Raw genomic sequence first — 17,845 nt, 5'->3', positions numbered from 1 at the left:
CTCTCTGGGCCCTGACCCCATCCCCAAGCTGAAGTGCTGGTAGCTGGTGGTGACTTCCTCAGACCTAAGCCAGTCTCTCTCCACCAGCGTCATCCATCAATGTCTCAATGAATGCAGCGCAGACTGTGGTTCGCCAGGGCGAGAACATCACCATCACGTGCATCGTCACTGGCAACGAGGTGGTCAACTTTGAGTGGACGTACCCCCGCGAGGAGGTAATGCTGGGCCAGGGCTTGGAGGAAGGGCTGGGCAGGGATGGATATCTTAACCGGCAGCCTGACTTCTTGGATGCTTCTTGATTTGGGGGACTTGCCCTACCTGTCCCTACAGAGTGGGCGGCTGGTGGAGCCAGTGACCGACTTTGATATTCCCCACATACGTTCCACCCTGCACATCCCCAGTGCTGAGCTGGGCGACTCAGGGACCTACATCTGCAATGTGTCCGAGAGTTTGTACGACCATCAAGATGAAAAGGCCATCAATGTCACCGTGGTTGGTGCGTGCCTTGGGCTCAGCCCCAACCCTCATTCTGGGCTGGATCCATATCCTGTCACAGCCCCAGGATACCATCAGCCACATTTCAGTCCAGCTCTAGCCACAGTGCCAACTGAAGCTCCATTTCCAGGAGAACCCAAACCAAAACAGTGCCAACCCCAAATCCAGCCCTAATCCCATCTAGACTTTCCTCCTTGCCAGAACCCAGGCCCCAACCCAATTTCTAATCCCAGCCTCCATCCCAGGCCCCATTCCTGAATTCAAGCTGGCTGCAACTCATCTCAGCCACAAACCTGGGCCAGAACACACCCAGTGAGAACTACAACTCTAGTCTCAATCTTAAATTCAGCCTCCAAACCAATATCAGCCCCAAATTCCACTCAGTTCTAGTCCCAGCCCCAACTTCAATTCCAGCTCAGGTAGTTCTAAAGTTTGGTGCCCTGCCTCCAGAAGTCCCCCCCCCCCCCGAGGCACCATCCCACTGGTGGCGGGGCACAGCCTCGCCTTTGACAGCCACCCCTTGCAGAGAGTGGCTACGTGCACTTGCTGAGTGAGCTGGACGCTGTACAGTTCGCGGAACTGCACCGGAGCCGGACTCTGCAGGTGGTGTTCGAGGCCTACCCGCTGCCCACTGTCCTGTGGTTCAAGGACAACCGCACCCTGGGCGACTCCAACGCCGGCGAGATCGCCCTGTCCACGCGCAATGTGTCCGAGACTCGGTGAGCTGCCACCTACTCACTCCATTCTCAAAGTTATGGTCTGCAGCTGCCAGGCAGCCCACAGCCTTCAGCTACTCCACAAACCTAGGCCCACCTTTCCTGAGAGCCCACTACGTGCCAGGCACCCTGCCAGGTGCTGTGCCAGGCCCTGAGGATGCTGCAGAGAAAACACACAGTTCCATGCCTCCTAGAGTTTCCTGTCTAGTGGGGAAAACAGGCACTGGTCAGATGATCTCCCAGATGTTTAGCTGTCCTTGTGATGGGTGGAGCCATCGGGGGCAGCTGAGGAGAAAAAAGCAGGGTGGCTGAGAAAGAGGGTGCCTGGCAGGCCACCGCCACCTGTGCGTGGGTGGTAGCCCTGAGGCTGGAGATTAGCAGGCGACCTGAGGTGCCCTGTGTTAGAATAAAGCAGGGTCAGGCCTTTGTGAAGGAGAAGAGACGGTGCTGTCCCTTCTCCCCCACCCCATCCCTCCTAACCCTCCCTCTGGGCTCAGTGGAGCTGCCTGTGGGTGGGGATTCAGGAGACAATTCTATGGGTGTGAGTCCTGGCTCTGCTACTGACACCTGTGACCTTCCTGTCCCTGGGCCTTGTCTGTACAAGGAGGGTGGGGAGGGCCGTAGAGTTCTTCCAGCTCTGACGGCTGGGTCTCCTGGCCTGGCCTGTTCCCCAGGTATGTGTCAGAACTGACACTGGTGCGAGTGAAGGTGGATGAGGCTGGTCACTACACCATGTTGGCCTTCCACGAGGATGCGGAGGCCCAGGTCTCCTTCCAGCTGCAAATCAATGGTGAGGGGCCCTCCACCCTGCTTTCCTTGCGCTCATCTCCCACCCGTTTCCTCTCCTTTCTTACACTGTCCACCCCCCATCAGAGGAGCAGGAGAGGGAGTCCAGGACTCAGGGGACAGGGTTCTAGTCTTAGCTCCAACACTGACCCATTGCTCTGTGCATACCCCCTCTCTGTGCCTCAGTTTCCCTAGCTGTACAAGTTGGCCATTGGGCTAGACTGATGTTTCCAAAACCTCAGACCTTCATGTGCCAATGCCCTGATTTTTCCTTCTCACATACCACTTAAACTACACTACTAATTAAACAGATATTTACTGAGCAACTCCAGTATGCCAGTCTGTTCAAGGTTCTTCAAGCCCTGCCTTTGTGCAGCTTGCATCCTAGTTGGGGAAGACAACTATTCAACAGTAGGGGTAAACCCCCCAGCAAATTATGTAGAAGGTTAGAAGGTAGCAAGTGCGGTGAAAGCAAAAGCAAAAGCTGCAGGGTGCGGGGTGGGGGAGAACTGAGAGTTCCAGGGGCAGGACAGTGAGGGTTTCGCTTTTAAACAGCAGCAATGGGGTTGGCCTCACTGAGATGACTGTTGCATGAAGACCTGAAGAAGGTCATGAGGGCATTAGCCAAGTGGCTATTTGAGGAAAGGGCACACCAGGCAGTGTAAAGACAGGAGTAGCAGCAGAAAGGCCTGAGTGGCTGGGAGAGTGGTGGGAGATGAGGTTGGAGCTGGGACAGGGCAGTTAGGGTGGGTGGGTGGTACAGTTCGTGTAGGTCCTCGTGGGCTCTCGTATGGACTGAAATGAAGAGTCACTGCAGGGTTTTGAGCAGAGGAATGACATGATAGTGATTTAATGTTTTGTCAATTTTACTTTCTAAAAACTTATTTTGAAAGAGACTTTAACCTTTCAATTGTAGAAGGAAAATCACTGTTATGTATCATATATATAAAGCAACTACTAAATAAACTCTAAGATAACAAAACAACGCTATTAAATTCTAGCTCCAAGCTCTTGCCTTTCCAGGGCTCTCTCTTTGTTAAACGGGAAGATTAGCAAATCTCAGAGAGGTGTTAAAGACAGACTAGCACCCTACTGAGGCTTTCCCTTTGAAGTACCCAGAAGGGGAATCCGCCAGTTTTCACACGGTGATTCCTAGTATTTAATGTTCACCTGCAGCCTGCAGCTCCCCTCCCCTGAGGGGAGACTCTGGGCCACGACCTTCCTCCCTGAGGGTCTTTCTCACTAATTGTCTATTCCGACCTTCCCTCCTCCTGGCCCCATGCCTTCTCCGTGCAGTGCCTGTCCGGGTGCTGGAGCTGAGCGAGAGCCACCCTGCCAATGGGGAGCAGACAGTCCGCTGTCGTGGCCGGGGCATGCCTCAGCCACACATCACCTGGTCTACCTGCAGTGACCTTAAAAGGTGAGCCTCAGTCTCCCAGGGTACCCACAGCTGGCTAGAAGGACCCACTGAAGGTCATCTAGTCCAGGCCCTTCCTCTGGGCACACTGTTCCAGGCTAGAGTCACATCCTAAAAGATGTGGCTTCGTGGAGATACCCTGCATAACCAATATTGCCCCTTTCCTTACCTTCACTCTGAGAGTCAAACCAAGGGAAATGGATTTTGCGAACTCAGGCTTCTCAGTTCTGGGGTAGGCGCGCCCCCTGCCGGTCAGTTGGGTTACCGCAGGAGATCCAGCTCAGGACGCTCCGGTTCCTCGGCCACGACCTCCTGGGACTGCCGGCTCTGGGCCTCAGTTTCCCGCCTGCAGAGCGCAGGGACTGGAAGCTGACCTGCGGGCTCCCTGGGCAGGTGTCCGCGCGAGCTGCCGCCCACGCCTCTGGGGAACAGCTCGGAGGAGGAGGGCCAGCTGGAGACCAACGTGACGTACTGGGCGGAGGAGCAGGAGTTCGAGGTGGTGAGCATCCTGCGCCTGCGCCGAGTGGATCAGCCGCTGTCGGTGCGCTGCACGCTGCGAAACCTGCTGGGCGACGACGTGCAGGAGGTCATCCTGGTGCCCCAGTGTGAGTCATCCAGCCCTAGCGGCCCTCAGTGACCCCTCACCCCCACCTCGGGCCTGCCATACTTGTGACTGCGCCTGTGTGCCACAGCCGGCCAGAGTCAGCAAGTCCATGGCCACTCAGGAACCTTGTGAAACCCACCAGAGTTTGTCCCTACGCACTTACACAACAACACAACATTGGCACATGCGTACATCTAGGAGCACATGTCTGTAAGCCATGGCTATGAATAGCACTATCTCCTTATACCTAGTATATGTACACTATGTGTATGTCGTAAGCCACGTACATGAGCATGCCTGACCCTTGGGCATGTGTGCAGACTCCCCAAATGTAGATTTTTAAACCATGTAATGAAGAATGCCCTCAGATACATATGTAAACCCACAAGTGTATGTCTATGCATGTACATGCGTGTGCACAATCCCTATACAAGTGTGCAAACAATGCATGTACAATTCCTGTGCATGTGTGCAAACTGGCATAGTGCACGTCTGTAAGCATGGAGAGGAAAGGTGAGCCACAGCCTAGCCGCCAGGAGCTTGCATCTGATCTGGAGCTATGGCAGACAGGCCATCCGGACCCCTGCTAGGGCTGAAGGGATAGGGAGGTGGATGGTGGTCTGAGCAGGGGGTAATTACTGAAGGGCATGGGGTAATTATGGGAGAGGCTGAAGGTGTGACCCAGAGGGAGAGGCTGAGGGTCTGTCTGACATTATAGGCTGGGGGGGGGGGGGGCTTCTGCTCTGGGATGGGTAGGCAGAGAGGGATTTGTGGTCTCAGAGGTAGGATAAGGAAGGCAGCTGCCAAGTGCTCTGTTGGCTTATGGCCAGCTCTTGTCTCTGCCTCCAGCCCTGCCCTTCAAGGTGGTGGTGATCTCGGCCATCCTGGCCTTGGTTGTCCTAACGATCATCTCCTTCATCATCCTCATCATGCTCTGGCAGAAGGTAAGCGCCACCCTTGCCAAGTGGACACAGACTGACACACCATTATATTATATGGATACCCCCTGCTATCCTTGAATCCTGCAGGATCTGCCATGTCTGGGACCCAGCACAGAGTTCAAGTGTAAAATGATATAGAGTAATGCTGGATGTCTGAGCTACCTCCATCCCCAGCAGCCTGGGCCAGGATGGGCCTGGTCCGGGCCAGGATGGGCCTGGTCCAGACCATCAGGATTCCCGGTCTCTACTGTTCCCCTGTCCAGCTCCTGCTCAGACATCATTCCTGCCCATCCCAACACAGGGTATGGGACCTTCCAGGTGGACTACATGGGCTCCAGGATTCTTCCGGCTCTTAGCCACAGAGACTCTAGGATTCTATTGAACTGCATTCAATCCTGTTACTCTGTAATTTCCATGTTCCATTCTGAGATTTCACCATTCTTTGCTTCTAACATTTTAAGATTCCTGAATTAGAATTGCAGTACCCCATAGTCTATCTTTCTAAGATTCTAGTCCAGTGATTCCAACACCTCATGGTTTCAACATCCTATTGTTACATCTTTCTGAGGTCCCTGCTGTGACTGACCCAGCATGGAGATGGGCTGTCCACATCCAGCAGAGTGCCCCTGCCTTGTGTCACTTTCTGGAGCTGTGTACTCCTCTACTCCCATCTGAGCAGCAGTTGAGGCTCTGGGAGAAGCTGAGGAGGCGGTTCTGATGAGCTGGGTCCTTGGCTGTCAGATACTCCTCAGCCACTCCATAGCTGGGCCACCTTGACATCAGTTCCCACTGAATCCATGAAGGCCTTGGCTCTATCCATAACTTGCTGTGTGACTTCAGCTATGCCCCTGTCACTCTCTGGGCCTCTTGGTCTCCTGCCCCATCTGTTCCATAAGGGACTGGACCTAGTGGGCCTCAAGACCCCCTCTGATGACCCATCCCTGGTCTTGGTCCTGCAGAAGCCCCGCTATGAGATCCGATGGAAGGTGATTGAATCTGTGAGTTCCGACGGCCATGAGTACATCTACGTGGACCCCATGCAGCTGCCCTATGACTCCACCTGGGAGCTGCCGCGGGACCAGCTTGTGCTTGGTCAGTCCAAGGAGACCTCACATGGCAGTGTGTGGACTTGAGGCGGGTGGGAAGATTATCTGAATTCTGGTCCCAGCTTTCCATGACTAGCTTTGAGACTTAGGGCTGATGGATGTCTTGCCTTCTCTGGCCTTGTCTGCCCCTCTGTACAATGGGGATAAGACAATCCCCAGGGACTATCCAGCATTGAGGTCCTATGATCCCATGACTGTGTGAGGTGGGACCCCTTTGTGACGAGAGGAAGTATTAATTGTGGACAGGCTGAGCGCCAACCCTGTGCTTAGTCTAGCTGGAAAGCTGAGGGGTGCAGAGGAGCCGTGCTCCCTTCTAGGGAGGGAGGAAGGCTCCCAGGGACTAAATGGGCCAGCAAGCAGATAGGTCTTAGGTGAGACACCAGGATAGACCATGAAGCGCTGTGATTTTAGGAGCCTTATTGTGGGGAACACCTTAAGTCCAGGGTGGTTGAGGAATGTCTAGGCTGATCTCAGAGAGGGTGGGGAATGCAAACTCCTGGTGGGCCAGGAGCTGAGGGATCATCTTTTCCCAGGACGTACCCTGGGCTCCGGGGCCTTTGGGCAGGTGGTGGAGGCCACGGCTCATGGCCTGAGCCATTCTCAGGCTACAATGAAAGTGGCTGTCAAGATGCTAAAATGTGAGTCAAGGTGCCCCACCTCTCTCTTGCTCCCTCCCCACACATTCAAGCACTCCCAGAGCAGGCCAGGCCTGATTCTATTCCCTGGCACAAGGAATACAGTCACCCTGCAGCCAGCCCGCCTCTGGCAGCCTCTTCCCTCCCCCTCCTCCCCCTCCCCACCTCCTTCCTCCTGTCCTCTTTCCCCTCCCCCTGCATGTGGGTCCTCCCCGCCCTTGGCCGCCTGGGTCTTACAGCACAGACTGGGGCAGAGCCAGAATAAGCTCCAGTGGGGCCTCCACGGGGCCTCAGTGATGGGGCCAGGCCTGAGGCCCCCTCTGTCCCTCAGCCACAGCCCGCAGTAGTGAGAAGCAAGCCCTCATGTCGGAGCTGAAGATCATGAGTCACCTCGGGCCCCACCTGAATGTGGTCAATCTGCTGGGAGCCTGCACCAAAGGAGGTACAAATCCACTTGCCCAGAGGACTCTGGGAAATGCCAACAGCCAAGGCCTGGCCCCTCTCCACCCCTCCTCAGTCCAGGAACAGCAAGACACTCCAGCTGGAGTGTCTGCACCCATCCTGTCCCACACCCTCACTTTACAGAGTCAGCTGGATATGGGATTTAGAAATTCACAGAATCATAGCGCCACCAAGGCCAAAGGACTGTTCAGGTCACCAGTCCCAGGAGTTCCCACATCAAGGGATCCTCTGACATTTTAAAACTTTCACATTTTTTAAAAATTGAATTTATTAGGCTGACATTCGTTAATAAAACCATACAAGTTTCAATGCACAACTCAGTAACACATCATCTGCATACTGCACCCTGCAGCCACCACCCAAATTCAAGCCTCTCTCGCCACCATTTATCCCCCCTGTGCCCGCTTCCACCTCCCCCACCCCCTTCCCTCTGGCAGTCACCATACTGTTGTCTGCGTCTGTCTGTTCATTGTTGTTGGTTTTTGCTTATATATTTTAACAACTGTAATAAATCACAGCTCAGGCGACACTGAAATGAAGTGTGTCCCCACTGTCGGAGACCACCAGCCTGCATTCAGATCATAGAATAAAGTGTTTCTGGCTAAGCATGTTTATTTGAAAGTCTGATTGCAAGTTAGGCTGTTAGGCTGCAAAAACAATGTTATTGCCATTTACAGCTGTTTATTGTGAGGTTTGGGATTTTCCTCAGTATTGTGCAACCAAAGCAAAATTCAGAAGTACATTGCACTCATAGGCCAACTTATGTCTGCAATGATCACCCTGTTTCACAATTTTTGTTCTCATTAATATATCTTCAAGTTCCCACCAATTGACTCTAAATAAATGCATCGTATTTGAATTTAAGCAATAACCTGATAATAAATAATTGTCACTATTTACTTTATAAATTTGGCTGCAAAATAAGCTTTAATTTGAAAACCTATTGACAGCAGCTAACACTGTGCTTGCTATGGTCCAGACACTGAGCTAAGCTGGCAAAGGCATTGTCATGACAGCACTTTGTGGTGGGTATTGTTGGCCCCATTTAACAGATGGGGAAAGTAAGGCTCAGGGAAACTAAGTATGTTGCTCACAGTCACAGAGGCAGGAAAAGAAACCAGGTTTGCCTGGAGCCGAAGCCTCTTCACCATTACACCAAGCTGCCTCTCCCACGAGCAGCCTGTTATTAGCCTCCTGGCCCTGATGTCTCATCGCCCTGAGGCCTCCCCGGGGACTGTCCCTGAGCTTGTCCCTCCACAGGGCCCATCTACATCATCACTGAGTACTGCCGCTACGGCGACCTGGTGGACTACCTACACCGCAACAAGCACACCTTCCTGCAGCACTGCTCCGACAAGCGCCGCCGGGCCAGCGCCGAGCTCTACAGCAACGCCCTGCCGGTCGGGCTCCCCCTCCCCAGGTACCTGGAGGGAGATGGGGATCTAAATCTTTGGGGAGCCCTGAGGAGCATCTGCTTGCTCCGTCTCTGTCCAGTACAGGAAACTGAGGCCAGGGAGCGTAGAGTGGACCTGGGGCTTGGCCACCCCAGAGGGCATGACAGTAATGCTGATGGTAATGGTGGGATCGGCTGCCACCTGCCACCCACTGGCTGCCTGCAGTGTGCCAGGCCCTGTGCTGAGCACTCTGCAGGTGTGACCCCTTGGTCCCTCACATGCTCCCTATGTTGTGATTCCTTCCTTGCTTTCCACGGTGAGCACTGGGGCCCCCCTGCCCCAGGCCTGACTCCACGCCGTACCCCTCACGGTAGCTTCTGCGCCTTCTGCGTACCAGCCTCTCCAGTGCCCGAGGTCAACACAACCCCCTGCGTCTTCCTTTCCAAAGATAGCACCTTAGTTCTTTCGCTGATTACACAAGCAATATGTATTTTTCGCAGGGACGAGGGTAACTTTAGAAAAGCACTAAAAGACAGAAGACTCAACCCTGTTCTCCCCAACATCTTGATCCATTCTCTTCCAGTCCTTTTTCTACCTATAGAGACACGTGTGTATAGTCCCACCGCTCTCTGGGGAGGGGGTGCTGCAGGCAGAGGCCTTCGGGCAATTCGTTGCCCACTCTGGGTTGGGGCCGGGCATCCATGGGGCATCCTGGCTGGCTGGTGCTGTAGAGGCCACAGAAAGGCACCTCTGTACATGCCCTTCTTGTGACCCTTGCCCTGGAGGGGTGTAATTGCCCTTGACCTGAGCTCTCTGAGAATACACACTGGGTCTTATGTCATCTTGGAAGGCCCAGGGCCCAGCCCAGGGCCCCACAGTTTGGTTGAAAGCGCTGTCTATGAGGTTCTTCACATGACGGTGACAGGCTAGAGGAGGATGACTCAGTGAGGGAGAGAAGAAATACTTGAGTGACAGGGTCTTGCAGGCCCCAGGGGTAAGCAGAGGGGCAGGAGGGGAAAGGAAGGGAAAGCCTGTCACTTCTCCTTCTGTGACACTCCTCTCACCCTCAGCCACATGTCCCTGCCTGGGGAGAGTGACGGTGGCTACATGGACATGAGCAAGGACGAGTCGGTGGACTATGTGCCCATGCTGGACATGAAAGGAGACATCAAATATGCAGACATTGAGCCCTCCAACTACATGGCTCCCTATGATAACTACGTCCCCTCCGGTGGGTGCACGGTATCCTCCCCCGTGTGGCCCTCACACCTGCACAGTGATGCATTCTTTTCAAAGCCTTTCACATGCCCAGCCAGACAACAACCCTGAGAGGAAGCAGGCCTTGTGCCCATTTCATAGGTGCAGAAACTGAGGGTAGCCACCTGCACAAAGATGCTGTGTGGTGGGGCCCCAATATGAACCAGTTTGTGGGTCTAGAGATGTGCGCGCAGCATATACAGAGGGAAAGGTCGGGTCAGGGAGGGAGTACCTTGCCTCCTGGGCCTTGGGGAAGAGTAGTCTGCTCAGAGGACGCCTCGGGCTGATCTAGTGCCTCTGAAAAGCAGGCAGGCTAGGCCGAGCAAGGGTGGCCCAGGGCAAATGCCGACAGCTTTTCTGGAAAACAAAGGTTCTGATAAAGTAGGAGATGTTTAAGTTAGATAATTGGAAATTGTTTTTCTTTGGAGGGAGACATAGAGGACCAGTAGCCCCCTCCCTTGGACATTTAGCCTCTGGGAGCTTAAGAGCAGAGGTCTTGTGGGACATGGGACACACGAGACAGTGGGTGACCTTCTGCTCTCTTCTAGCTCCCGAAAGGACCTGCCGAGCAACTTTGATTAACGAGTCCCCAGTGCTTAGCTACACGGATCTTGTGGGCTTCAGCTACCAGGTGGCCAATGGCATGGAGTTCCTGGCCTCCAAGAATGTATGTGTAGTCACAGTGGGCAGATTGAGGTCATGGGGAGGTGGATCACCCAGCCAGCCAGCATCCCTTAAGTACACAGATCCACATGGTAGCTTAGTCCCCTCTGGTGGGTGAGGACATTAAATGCCCTCACACCACATGGCCCCTCTCACCTGTGTGGCCACTCGCACCTGGACAGTGATGCATCTTCCCCAAAGCACTTGACATGGAGGGTCTTTCCCCACAATTGCCCCCCAAGGTCTCAGCTCTGATCCTCCCCAACCCCCCAGTGTGTCCACCGAGACCTGGCAGCCAGAAATGTGCTCATCTGTGAGGGCAAGCTGGTCAAGATCTGTGACTTTGGCCTTGCTCGTGACATCATGCGGGACTCTAACTACATCTCCAAAGGCAGTGTGAGTACCTTCCCCACTCAGTGTGCCTCTGACCCTCCCAGTCAGCATGGCTTTGGCTAAGAGGTCAGGACAGGGCTCCCTGTGGTCTGACCTGCCCACAGTGATAGGTCTGCCTGCCTAGCCATGTGTGCAAGGACAGGAAAGGGAGCCACCAGCTGTGCATGGGGCTGGAGTGGGCAGAGATGCTGAGGCTTGTGGGGTGAGCTGGGGGCTCAGATTTGCTGGTCATGACAGGGAGCAAGGGACTAGCTGTATAGGATCCCAGGGAGTTTGGAAGGGGAACAGGCCAAATGTGTTGTCCTAATGGTGGGAGAAGGCAGAGGAAGAAGCTGAAGTGGCAGGCGAAAACAGATGAATAGGTGGCAGGCAGTATTTGGTTAAAATATGACCATCCTGCCTCCCATTTGTGTCCCCACTTTCCACATTGGAACAGTGAACCCCAGAACTGGAGGGACGCTAGGCCTCAGAGACCTGAGGCAGCCAGGATCAGAGTTGGGTGGCACCACTGGCATGTCCCTGGCTCCCACTCCCCTCTGCTAACTCAGTCAGGGGCCTCTCCTGGGGTCAGGAAGGGAAGACTGCTCTCTGAGGAGCCTCAGACCTTGGTTGCTTGGAGGAAAAGAAACTCAGCCTCCTGATCCTCTGGCCAGCACTGGGATGGACATGGGAACTGTGCCCATCCTTACCTCAGGGATGAGGGAGTGAGAAAGAGTTGGGGGTGGGAACTGCCAGGTCTCCTCCCCCCACCCCACCCCTTTGTGCAGTGGGGCTCAGCCCTTCCTTGCACTCAGGCCTTCCTGCCCTCCCTTAGACCTTCCTGCCGCTGAAATGGATGGCCCCCGAGAGCATCTTCAACAGCCTCTACACCACCCTGAGCGACGTGTGGTCCTTTGGGATCCTACTCTGGGAGATCTTTACCCTGGGTATGCTTCCTTCTTCCCAGAGTCCTCAGCAGCCTGGCTCACATCCACTCTGACCGTTCACACTCCAGCCTGGCAGGGCTGTGAACAGACTCTGGGACAGGGATCAGGGCTCTGGTTCAAGTCCCAGCTCTGCTGCTTTCTTATTGCTGCATGTCCTGGGCAAGTCTCTTGCCCTCTCTGGGTCTCTTTACCTCCCCATCTGAGTATCGAGGGGTTTGAACAGTGACATCAAAAAACCTGTTTGGCTCTGGTGTTCTTCGGTTCTCTGATTCTGGGGAGGGTTGCAGTCTGTCCAGAACCAGGAAGAAGCCACATTTCCCAATTCCAGGGCCACTCCCCCCTCAACCCAGCCCTCGCGTGAGGGTTTCTCACCACTTTTTCAACACCCCTGAGCCTGTGTATCTATCTCTTCTCTTGTCTTTGCTCCCTGACAGGTGGCACCCCTTACCCAGAGCTGCCCATGAACGAGCAGTTTTACAATGCCATCAAGCGGGGTTACCGCATGGCACAGCCTGCCCACGCCTCCGACGAGATGTGAGTGGGGCATTTGTGAGGACTTTTTGGGTGCAAACAATAGATACCGAACTTTACCAGCTTAAGCCAACAATAGATTTATTCATTCAGAGATCTAGAAAAATCTTGGCATAGCTGGATGTCATTGGCAATCCCTCCTTCTATCCCTGGGCTCTGCCTCATTCACTGTAGTTCCAGCAAAAGGCCCAGGGCTGACTGTCATGGGCTCAGCTTGGGTCATGTGCCCATCCAGAACCAGCCACTAAGCTGAGGGGATACAAAGTCCCACTGGCCAGATCTGCACCATGTGCTCACCCAGGCATGGTCAACTCCACAGAACCATTGGACTGGGGCTGGAGGGAGGGCCCCCCAAGGGTATATCCGGGTGTAATAATGGGAAACAACACCTATGTACCTCCCTTCCCTGAAACCCATCATCGCTCACTTGTTCTGGGGTGGCAGCCCCCTCCCTTGAGCCCTGTGTCAGAGATCCTGACCCCTGCACCTCTCCCCAGTTACGAGATCATGCAGAAGTGTTGGGAAGAGAAGTTTGAGATCCGCCCCCCCTTTTCCCAGCTGGTGCTGCTTCTCGAGAGACTGCTGGGCGAGGGTTACAAAAAGGTATGTTGAAGCGGGTGGGGGTGGTGGAAATGAAGAGTTCTGGTCCGGAGGCCAGACACTGGTTACAAGGCTCTTTATGACATGCCAGTATTTGGAGGACCACCCTTTACCCTCTCTGGGCCTCAGTTTCCCTGCTGGTACCAGTAAGGGATGGGCTGGAGCTATGAGTTTATTTTAGCAGAACAAAGAGTTTTGAAATGAAATCCCATGTGAAAGCTGATAGGTTTAAAGTGGAGGGAGGGAGCGCACAGCCCCCTTTAATCCTCACCCATGCCAAATCTTGGGGCTCCTTCAGAGGTTTGAAATTCCTAAGGCTAGATGACTGCTAAGGGCCTGACCACTTGGGTCTCATCCAGGCTCAGACAAGGCACATGGAGCCAGCTGGGTCTTAATGCCCTCCCTGCCCATGGCAGGAGCCAGAGGAGGGGCATGCCAGTCTCCTTTGGCACAGACACAGCCCTTTCCCCAGGCTCATTTCTAAGCCTCCTCCCACCCCAGGTCTGGTTAAGGCTCCAGGACCAGTGAGATGGAGTGGAATTGTCACCATTAGGTAGTTAGGGAAACTGAGGTCCCGCTGAAGCAGGTTGAGGCAGGATGAGAGCTCGCACCCGTCTGGTCTGAAGTGGGAGAAGTGTTAGTGTCTCGGGTGCTGCTCCACTGACTGCGCCCTCCCTGGGTGGCCCTGAGCTCACCTTGTCTTGGGAGATGCCAGGTGGGAGGGCAGCTCAGCTGCGTGGCTTTGGGCAATTGCCCTTCCTTTCTGAGTAGCAGTTGCCTAATTTCCACAAGATGAGAGGGGCTGGGTCAGAATCTTACTGTTGGATGACCCCTCAAGGCTTTTCTGATCTGCCCTGCCCTGTTTCTCGGGTTCTCCCTGGCCCTCGGAGCAGAAGTACCAGCAGGTGGATGAGGAGTTCCTGAGGAGCGACCACCCCGCTGTCCTTCGGTCCCAAGCCCGCTTCCCAGGCTTCCATGGGCTCCGATCCCCCCTGGACACCAGCTCAGTCCTCTACACTGCTGTGCAGCCCAACGAGGGTGACAATGACTATATCATCCCCCTGCCCGACCCTAAACCCGAGGTTGCTGATGAGGGCCCACTGGAGGGCTCCCCCAGCCTTGCCAGGTAATCGCTGTGGCCCGGGGCCTGCAATAGTGTGCACAGTGTGTGCGTGTGTGTCTGTCTGTCTGTCTCTGTGGCATCAGGCTTGCCTTAGAATTAAGTTACCCAGAGTGAGCACTTATTCCTGCGAGCGAATAGAAGAGAGAATTGAACTCCTTTGACTTCTGATGCCTTCAAGTGGAAAGGGCAGGTTGGTGAGAGAAAGAGTGGGCTGGGACTTGTCTGCAATGTAGCTGCTTCCTTTAAAGGAGCCCTTAAAGGACATCTACTCTCTCCCCTCTCTAGGCCCTGTCCTAGCCCTAAGGAGAAGAGGAAGAAACCTAATTAGCACTCAGCAAGCACCCCATGTGTTACCTCAGGTCATCACCAGCCCCAGGCCTGTGGTCTGTCCTTTAGCACCACACCTTGGGGACCCCAGGGAGCTGGCGTGGTTGCAGGAGGCAGAGGCGCCTACAGGAGTTCAGGCCAGAATTCAGACTGGGAAGATCCATGCTTTTCTTTGCCCTGGGATGTGGTGAAGTTGGAGTATGGGGAGGGCTTTGAGGGAAGTCCCAGCTGTTGCCTGGATTTGATATCCAGACAGGATGCCCCCTCAGCTGGAGAGAAGGGTTCCCCATGAGGCCAGATCCACCCCCCCAAAACAAGACCCAGCCCACAGTGAAGTGGCAGGAGCCCCACCTGGGTTCCAACCCCAGCTCTGCTTCGAGATCCCCCAGGCACCTGCTCTCTCTGAGTACTAGGAGCAACACAGGACTCAGATGCCTCACCCGCCCCCCCGCCGTCCCGAAGGTCCTCTTTACCCTGTGTAAGCAGCTAATATTCCAAGGCTCCGTGTAGACAGTGTGCAGAGGCGTTAAGCTCAGGGTTCAAACAGCTGAGGGTGTGAATGTGGGCCCTGATTTGTGCCTTCAGACAAGTTACTTCCCCTCTCTGAAGTTCAGTTTCCTCATCTGTAAAATAAAAACAATCAGCTCTTCAGCTGGGCAGTTGTTGTGAGGAATAAATGAGACAGTATATACCTCTAGGAGCGCAGGAGATGGAGACACTGGTGAGTGAGGAATAAGCTTTGGAGTCAACTGGATCTGCTGTGAAGTCCCAGCTGCTATACTTACCTGCTGTGTGGTGCAGGGCAATGACATAACCTCTCTGAGCTGCTCTTTCTCACAGTGCCTGCCTTGCATAGTCCTTACAAGGATTAAATGAGCCAAAGTGTGTAAGGGGCACAGTGCAAGGCTGGACACTGAAAGCCGCTGTTATTTTACTGTGGTTCCCTCCCAGCCTCTCACATACTTGCCTTCTCCCTCTAGCTCTACGCTGAATGAAGTCAACACCTCCTCTACCATCTCCTGTGACAGCCCCCTGGAACTACAAGAGGAACCAGAGCCAGAGCCCCAGCCTGAGTCCCGGGTGGAGCTGGAGGCAGAACCAGAGTGGCTGCCGGAGTCAAGCTGTCCTGAGCCCCGGGCTGAGGCAGAGGACAGCTTCCTGTAGGGGGCTGGCCCCCACCCTGCCCTGCCCGAAGCTCCCCCTCTACCTCCCAGCACCCTGTGCCTCCTGTCCTGTCCTGCCGGGCCTCCCATCAGCTGGGCTGTTCTCATCAGCTGTCCCCTCTGGAAGGCTCTTGCCCCTGACATGTCATACCCCAACCCCTGGGGTAGGCTTAGGAGGCAAGAGACCTGCAGGGGCCATGACCAGCCCTCTGCCTCTGGGGAGGCCATAAGACTCTGAGCCAGGGTTCTCCCACAGGACTCAGTTGCCCCATCTGTAAGATGGGAAAGTAAGGCTCAGCAACACAGTCTGGGATTCTCCCCTGGCTGACAGGTGGGGTGGTTGGAATCCTTGGGAAGATTCTCAAGGTTCATGAGGTGGTAGGTAGATGAATTTTTTTCTGTTCAGCCAGCTACCCCTCAGGAGCTGTAGCTCTTTCCTTGTACTTTATCCACCCAAAAGCTGGGGAGGGGACCCTGGCATCCCTGGCTCCTGGCTGAGCTAGGGCCTGGCCTTGGACAGTGTTGCGTCTTCTCCTCAAAGTCAGTCTTCACTCTCCCAGGCCCGAGCTGGTCTGGGGCCACCCATGCTTAATGAATGCGAGGGGCTGAGCCCAGTCCAGGACATTCTGGCCCATAGCCCCTGCCCCAGGTGCTCGGGACACACCTCTTCATACAAAGTGCCTGAGTCTGTGTCTTCCTGACTCCATGAGTCCTGGAGTCTTTTTCTTCATCACTGCCAGTCATATTCTACCCACCAGTCTCCAGGGCCGGATGAACCCACATCTATGATGAGTGTGTTGACATGCCTGTGCGAAGTGTCCACACGCGAGGACCAGTTTGTGGATTGTATGTGCACTGGATCTGCCAAGAGACCTTGCAGAAATCCCTTGCCCTCTCTGGGCCTGTTTTCCCTGTTGAAAAATGAGCAGGTTGGACTCATTGACTTTTGGTGCCCTTCCAGTACTAACATTCTAGAATATTTTGGGGGTTACACACTTGCCCAGATAAAGCAAAGCCAAACACCCCAAGTCTCCATCCTGGAGGTCAGCTGAGGTCTGGGGAGATTCCAGACCACATATCACACTCCAGGAGTTCAGGAACTGTGCCCCTTCCCCAGGCCCCCAGCAAATCCCAAAAGGCCAGCTGCCCAGGCCTTGACTCGGAGTGCAGCCAGTATCTGAGAAAGCCCCAGGCAGTTGCCCCAGGGATGTGGGAGGACCGAGGGAGCTCTTTCAGCACCCACAGTGACCTCCGGAGCTATCCTGGGCCAAGGAGGTGGAGAGGGCAAATCAGAGCATCTGCTGCGCCTCCCACTCCAACACCTGCTGTCCAGGTCTGTGTCGAAGACAGTGGACAGTTAGGGCCCCTGGGGGGCCCTGGAAACCACAAGAAGCCTTGGATGGGGAACCTGAGAAAGGGATACAAGAAGTAGGTACTCTGACGGTTGCCTGCTCAGCTGCCAGCTGCCCCATCCCTGAGGCAGTACCCACAGGATATGGCTTTGTCACTGCCCGGGCCTACTCACCTCACTGTCTCTGCCAGCCACCCAGCCCAGTGGGCATTGAAGTGCTAAAGGAACGAGGTCTGTGGCCAAGACCGCTGGCAGGGGAGGGCTGTAAGGGGGTGAGGCAAGACCACCCCTTCTGGTCACCAAGCCCCCTATGCTGGTTCACACCTTCCTGCCCTGCGACTCCCGAACACTGGTTGAGGAGAGAAACTGGGTTCTCACTACGGTACCAAAGATGTAATCACCTAGGTTTACAAGTATTTTTAGGACTCACATTAACTCACATTTATACAACGGAAGTGCTATTTTATATGCCATCAAACTTTACTATCTGTGTACTTTTTTTTAAGGGAAAGATTTTAATATTAAACTGGTGCTTCCCACAGACTTCGTGGTCTCTGGTGGATTGGGGTCCCTGTGCTTGGTTGGTGTCAGGAATGGAGTGGGGCCAACAGGGCTCAGCTCAGCCACAGGGTCCCCACACAGGTCCCTTCAGCACTGGGTCTGGTTTCCATCTATAAGATGGGGATTTTCACACCCCACTCCCACCCCCACTCCTTGCTAGTAGCTGGTGACCTGGACATGGGCTTTGGTTTTCCAAACTGGGAAATGGGAGGGCTATTACGGCTCTGTAGGTGCCTGGCCCTGGGGTGGATGGGACTGTTCACAGGCTCAGGAGCCTGAGCCCCTCCTGCACCCACCCCCCATTCCACCATGTGCTTTGGCTTTGGATATTAAGCTGCCCCGCCCCACCCTCCCTGTCCAGTCCACTCTGCCTTGGGCCAGACTGAGTCTGCTG

At 54.6% G+C, this 17,845-nt stretch overlaps 1 protein-coding gene across 2 annotated transcripts in view; it reads left to right on the top strand.

The window, feature by feature from the left end:
• Window positions 1-17,433, top strand: part of PDGFRB (platelet derived growth factor receptor beta) — a 35,963-nt gene extending 18,530 nt beyond the window's left edge. For both annotated transcript variants that reach the window (XM_081135942.1, XM_081135941.1), the window contains 19 exons: window positions 88-215; window positions 331-496; window positions 1,022-1,214; window positions 1,886-2,001; window positions 3,294-3,417; window positions 3,808-4,019; window positions 4,868-4,962; window positions 5,919-6,051; window positions 6,599-6,703; window positions 7,032-7,142; window positions 8,423-8,582; window positions 9,627-9,787; window positions 10,362-10,480; window positions 10,750-10,872; window positions 11,684-11,795; window positions 12,230-12,329; window positions 12,824-12,929; window positions 13,820-14,052; window positions 15,357-17,433. In XM_081135942.1, the coding sequence (XP_080992068.1) occupies window positions 88-215; window positions 331-496; window positions 1,022-1,214; window positions 1,886-2,001; window positions 3,294-3,417; window positions 3,808-4,019; window positions 4,868-4,962; window positions 5,919-6,051; window positions 6,599-6,703; window positions 7,032-7,142; window positions 8,423-8,582; window positions 9,627-9,787; window positions 10,362-10,480; window positions 10,750-10,872; window positions 11,684-11,795; window positions 12,230-12,329; window positions 12,824-12,929; window positions 13,820-14,052; window positions 15,357-15,540 (2,681 nt within the window). In that variant the 3' untranslated portion in view covers window positions 15,541-17,433. The remainder of the gene's footprint in view (window positions 1-87; window positions 216-330; window positions 497-1,021; window positions 1,215-1,885; window positions 2,002-3,293; window positions 3,418-3,807; window positions 4,020-4,867; window positions 4,963-5,918; window positions 6,052-6,598; window positions 6,704-7,031; window positions 7,143-8,422; window positions 8,583-9,626; window positions 9,788-10,361; window positions 10,481-10,749; window positions 10,873-11,683; window positions 11,796-12,229; window positions 12,330-12,823; window positions 12,930-13,819; window positions 14,053-15,356) is intronic.
• The last annotated feature ends 412 nt before the right edge of the window (window positions 17,434-17,845 follow it).

This window comes from Miniopterus schreibersii, assembly GCF_964146895.1.
Source record: "Miniopterus schreibersii genome assembly, chromosome: 4".
Lineage (NCBI taxonomy): Eukaryota > Metazoa > Chordata > Mammalia > Chiroptera > Miniopteridae > Miniopterus > Miniopterus schreibersii.
This window is presented reverse-complemented; position numbering and strand designations above follow the sequence as displayed.